Source organism: Lampris incognitus, chromosome 13 (genome assembly GCF_029633865.1).
Source record: "Lampris incognitus isolate fLamInc1 chromosome 13, fLamInc1.hap2, whole genome shotgun sequence".
NCBI lineage: Eukaryota > Metazoa > Chordata > Actinopteri > Lampriformes > Lampridae > Lampris > Lampris incognitus.
Window position 1 is genome coordinate 27,094,435 of NC_079223.1, and position 6,000 is coordinate 27,100,434.

Below are 6,000 nucleotides of genomic sequence, written 5' to 3' on the forward strand. Positions count from 1 at the left end.
AAGGCTCAGCTGTTTGACACTGAGTGGCCCAAAGTAAACCCCATGAACTCGTGCATTAATCATCCCACATGACAGTGGCATGATGGTGTGGAGTGGATTTTATTGGACTACATCAAGCCCCTTTTTGATAAAAGTGGAACAGAGATCCACCACTAATCAACTCAACACAGCATTAGGAAGCACTGTCAGCATAACCAGCTTTCAACACTTCAAGTCCATGTTCTGATAAATTGGAAAAGGCAGAGAGATGCTTCCATGTAATATGAGAGACAACCATAATCTTTTGTACTCTTGTTCTTTTATAGCATGGGGTCAAGTATCATACAAGAATTTTGAATTGAGTGAATAAACCCAAGAAATTTGGTTCATCGCATTTGAACATTAGGATCACTAGCTAGGGTTAGGTTCATTCTCTGTTTTGGCTCAAGGGCACTATAGGTTTGAAACCTCAAACTTAAAAGTCCAAAACAAATTGATAACCAAATGGTAGCATTAAAAAGCGACAGCTGGATTCTCGTTATTATCGCTGACCAACTTCTTGGATGCCGTAAGACTTAAAGGTAAGGGATTTTTGTCAATTTCCTGATTTTGTTTGGGGTTGAGTTTCAAAGCGCTCAAGCCTCATCTGTTTTTAAAGAGCTTTTAGCTTGTTCTGTGTGTTTCGGTGTGTATATGTTGTGTATTTGTTAAATTGACAAGATCATATTGTGTTTCTTAGCAGAGCACTGTGTCAACGAAAGTAGAGCCAGACAGACCCGAGCTGTCAATTGCTGCCTCAGCGCTGCCCCCAGCCCCGCCTCCTGAGCCCTTTGAATACTATGATGCAGGAAACCATTGGTGTAAAAACTGTAATGTCACCTCGGGTTCCATGTTTGATTTTTTCACGCACTTACACTGCAAAGCTCACAGAAAGGTTTGTGTACTTTTGACTATATGCCTTGAAGGGTGTTTGTACTATTTTGAGAATACCTACTTGTCAAATCCATATTCTAATCATTGAGCTACACAGGACCATTTCTCATTTTGGCTTTTTTGCACTATTCGCTAATAACTAGTTGTCGCTCATATTTTACATGTTATCTCCAGCTGTTCACATTTCTGTGTTCTTAAATTTGCTTTTTTTCTGGTGCCTCACAGACGCAGGATCCCTATAACCGACCCTGGGCTTCCAGCCCCACCAAAACCAGCAAGGATTTGCCTTCAGAAGAAAAACTTGTCAAACCTGCTAAAGGTACTTGAACCTCACAGTGATATATTCTAATTAGGATCTGTTTTCCAATGTTTAAATCACTGAGCTGCTGAATTGTGTCAGTGATCTTCTGATTCCAGGTTCTGCTGTGCTCTGGATCTCTGCTCCAGTTTTCTGTCTCTAAATGAAAAGAGTGGTTCTGAAGTAAGAATATCTCTCTGCTCCTGTGCAGAGGGTTTCCTGCCTGGACCTTCGACTGCCTTTGTTTTCTCATTCTAACATTGAGATTACTGTTAATATGATGTATTAACTCGTGGAAAAGTACTCTATATACGCAATAATAGTGTCCTTTTATCAGTGCAAACAAAGCTCTCATTTTATCGTATTCCATTAACTACTAATACTTTAATTGAATGTCTAAAGCTATTAATGAGTAGTTTAAGTACTTTTCATGGGTTAATGGACAGGTTAAAGTCTTGCACAATGGGGTAGCAATGATTTAATCTTAAAATATACTGACAGCAAACAATTTAATTTCATAAACCTTTTCCTCTCATGACAGATACTGAGCCCAGAGACTTCCATCAGGTAAACTTCATTCATTGTTTTTTTGTTGCCATCTTTCAATTAAAATGCTGTTCTTTATTTCTTTTCCCAGGATCAGAGTTCCTGCTTCCCGTAAGAGGATTCTTCTGTCTGCTGTGTAGAGAATTTTACGGCGATGCTGTTTGTGCAGAGGAGCACGTGACGACTCATGCTCACAATGAGAAATACAAGGTATTCCCTGGTGTGGAGTGTTAATGATATCTGCTCTGTGTCAGTGAGGTAATCTGAAACATTTATTTCATCATCTCTTAGTGACATGAGGAGCTAAATTCCCTTAGTATTCCTTTCACATCTGTGTTTGAAAACATCCTACTGATGAAAACACAGGTTCAGATAAAACTTTCTGTGTCCCCACACTGTTGGTACTAAATTAATTAATCCAGATGTGGGTTTACTTTAACCTGTGTAGTTCTAACAGGGAGGAAGTCAGGTTTAACCACTTCATATCTCTTTATAACCTTGTTGAATTGGGTAAAGTGGTATTTATATGCATGCTAAGTTTTCCCACATGGTTTGATAATTTTCGATTTGATGCCATCTCCACCAGAAACAAATGTATGAAAACCCCCTGTATGAACAAAGAAGGAACTTGGACCGGCAGGCGGGGCTATCGCTAGAGGCCAGTGGGAAGAAACGTAAGCACGAAGATGAAGACAGAGGCAGTAAAGAGAAGGAAGATAAGTCTAAACATAAGAAGGAGAAGAAGGACAAGGATAAAAAAAAGGAGGAGGAGGAAAAAAAAGACGAGAAATCTAAAGTTAAAAAAGAGGAAGATGGAGGTCAACATAAAGTGATCAAGAAAGAGGAGGATCCCAAAGCCAACAAGAGGGAGGAAGAGGAGAAATTTATGAACAACAAGAAGGATGAGCGATTCCGTCACATTAGAGAGCAGGAGGAGGAGGACAAAGCCAAATACAATCGGAGAGAGGAGGATCGATATAGATACAGCAGAGAGGAGGAGTACCGCTACCGTGCCAGACTCAACCGTGGAGATGACCATTCCCGTTATGACGATGATAAGTACAGATACAACAAGTACTCTGACTTCAGATCCAAGTCTGACAGGGATAGAGACGATGGAAAACCAAAGGCAGAAAATGAAACCAAACCCTTGAAAAAGGAGGAAGTGAAAGCAGAGCCCAAAAAGCTGGCTGAGGCTCCACAGAAGCCCTATGACCCACCTAAAGTCCTGTGCGGACCCAGCCCTGCCATGAGGGCAAAGCTTCGCAAGCAGAGCACTGAAACAGGAAAAACCACACCCATAGCCACCCCTTCCGCATTTGGAAAGTTCACATGGAAGAAGAAGGAGAATGTCTTGGCCAAGGAGGCTGAGAGAGCAGCTGCAGAGTTTCTGAAAGATGAGGAGGAGACTAAAACCCTGGATCAGATTCCCGCAGAGGATTCATTTGCCAAGTCGATGGCTGTTGCAAAAGAAATCGCTCTGAAGCTGTCAGGTCAGAGTACCACTCCTCCCCCCTGGGTATCACAGGGTGCTAACAGGGGCAGAATACGACCCAATCTTCCTGCACCCGCAATGGTCCTCAGGAAAACGGCCATGTTTGCTAAACCGGCACCTCTCAATACTTTTCTCTCCATCCGACCACAAAATAGTAACACAGCTGAACCGCCACCTCTTGAGGAAACCCCTGTGGCCCCTGAGGCTATAGTGAAAGCATTTGATGGACAGAACGTTCCTGTTGAAGGAGCTCCTAAGATTGAACAAAAAGCCAAACCCAATGAGAAAATGATGATGATGGAGTCCGATGTAGCAGTCCCAGGGGTGCCTGAGAGCGAGCAGACTCTTGCAGTCTTCGTTAAACCCCCACCTTTTATGAACATGGGAGATGATGCCCTAAAGTCTGAAAAACTGATGACAAACCTTGCTGCAGCCAAAGTCAAGGATTTCCTCTCCATCGGTCCGCAAAATAATTACATGGCTGAACCTCCACCTCCTGAGGAAACCCATGTGGCCCCTAAGGCTCTAGCAAAGGCATTTGATGGGCAGGATGTACCATTTGAAAAAACTCCTAAGATTGAACAAAAAGCCAAACCCAATGAGAAAATGATAATGATGGAGTCTGATGTGGCAGTCCCAGGGGTGCCTGAGAGTGAGCAGACTCGTGCAGTGTTTGTTAAACCCCCACCTTTTATGAACACGGGAGATGGTGCCCAAAAGTCTGACAAACTAAAGACGAACCTTGCTGCAGCCAAGGCCAAGGATTTATTTGATATATTTTACAGCAATATTGGCCAACCAGGCCACTCCGCCATCACTAAACCAACAGCAGAGGCTAGAGCTCAAGGGAATGACACAAAAAAAAAAGAGTTGCCACCTTCACGGGGCCTTAAAACACAACAAGCCTCCCAACCTCAGCCCCAGACAACACCACAATCAAAACCAGACCAACCACAAACTCAGCCCACATCAGCTCCTCAAACTGCTCCACAAAGTAAGCCAATGCAACCTCAGCCAGTACCCGAAAAAAGACAGATTAAGCTTTCAACAGCATCTACATCTGAGCTGGCTCAATCTTACCTGGCTCCACAGTCTAAACCAACAGAATCAGGGGCAGTTTTCCAACCCAAAATCCAAATTGAACCAGCTCCACAACTCAAAAGCCAACTTGAACCTATTCCACAACCCCATTCCCAAAATAATTCTGAGAAAGTGTCCCAAAGCCAGCCAGAGGCCTGTACTTCAAAGTCCCAACCAGCTGCACAAAATATACCTGCTGTAGAGATACAAACTCCTCAGCCTCAACTAGCTCCACAAATCCAAACAGATCTCCAACCATCTCAGGTCCCATCGGAACCTGCTTCAGAAACCCAGACTCAGTCCACCTTACTGCATGTTTTTACCCCACCTGATGATTCAGCTCTAATGCCTGAGCCTGAACCTCAGTCTCAGCCAACCCCTAAAACTAAAACCAAGACCTCTCTCCAGAGCAAGAAAACGCCACCTCCATCCCGCACAGTCCGACAAACCCGATCCCAAACTAGGTACCAGACCCGACGACGGCAGCAACAGCAGAGCCAGGCTGAACCTGAATCTGACATGGTTTTAGAAGACGCTGAGCAAGAGACGCCAGACCTAAAGGTGCTAGAGGTGGATCAGGGGGCTGGTTCAGTCTCGGAGGAAACACCTGCCAACGTTTGCTCGATTGTAGAGAATCCTGATGAAACCAAGACCGTCACCCCTGAAACCTTGGGTCTCCCATCTGACATGATGTCGCTTGGCTTTGAGTATGATTTTAACTTTGAATAAAAGTTAAATCCATCATGCAGCAGAGCTTGTCAAGATGTTTTTCCACTCAAGGATGTAAAAAAAGAAACGACCCCAGAATCTTCTTGATTACGAACTGGACTTGCTGGTAACTGCAAACAGTTGGGAGAGTGGAACTCTGAGACATAAGACCCTCATTGTGTTAAAAGTTGACACCACTGTTTTGGTCATGCCTTATTAAAGGTAAATGTGTTCGTCCTTCTCAGCAACATCTCCTCTGAAAGGTAATGTACTATACATTGCTGTCAATACTTTTGTTTTTCTATCAAAGTTCAGAATAATGAGTCAATTTCTTCTTTTTATTTCTCTTTTAAATAAATATAAAGTGTTTAGATACAGGGACAAGAAGAAAACTACACTGTAAAGTTGCCCAGCATGGATCAAAAGCTATCCCTGAAGATGTTTGTTTGACTGCTGCACCATTTAACATGTTGCCCCTTCACAGCACTATCATTCAACAATCAGACACCGGCAAAATCCTTCAAGTCATACAGATATAGAATAGTATTTTGGTTCTTCAAGGCTCCTTGGACGACTGTGCTCAGTGTCATTCTTTGTGGCATTTTCTATTATACTTGCCCTGTTGGAAATGTTGATTTAGTAGTTTAAATAAAGTCTACAGACACCAGTGCTGCTTTAATTTCCTTGGAATCTATATAAATATTGACTAGATTTTTTTCCAGATAATCGATCTCCTGTTGTACAGCTGTGCTGATTAGAGTTCAGTATGAAAATCGGATCCAGACTGTTGTTTCCATATCATAGTAAAATCAAGTTTGTTTGTATAGCCCAAAATCACAAGATGGTCCCAAAGGGTTTCACAATCAGTACAATTTACAACATTGTACGACATACGACATCCTTTATCCTTGGACCGTAGACTCAAATGAGGAAAAACACAAGAAAAACCTTAAAAGCGAGA

General features: G+C 42.7%; 1 protein-coding gene across 3 annotated transcripts in view; it reads left to right on the top strand.

The window, feature by feature from the left end:
• znf318 (zinc finger protein 318) overlaps positions 1-5,699 on the top strand; it is a 29,156-nt gene extending 23,457 nt beyond the window's left edge. Inside the window, exons 8-12 of one of the 3 annotated variants that reach the window (XR_008811297.1) lie at positions 719-913; positions 1,138-1,231; positions 1,848-1,966; positions 2,343-5,302; positions 5,405-5,699. Coding sequence is in view for 2 of the 3 variants with exons in the window: in XM_056292462.1 (XP_056148437.1) it covers positions 719-913; positions 1,138-1,231; positions 1,848-1,966; positions 2,343-5,060 (3,126 nt within the window). In the remaining variant the exon portion in view is untranslated. Of the gene's footprint in view, positions 1-718; positions 914-1,137; positions 1,232-1,847; positions 1,967-2,342 lie in introns of all 3 variants that reach the window. The other 2 variants (XM_056292462.1, XM_056292464.1) reach the window with 2 other exon arrangements.
• Positions 5,700-6,000: the final 301 nt, after the last annotated feature.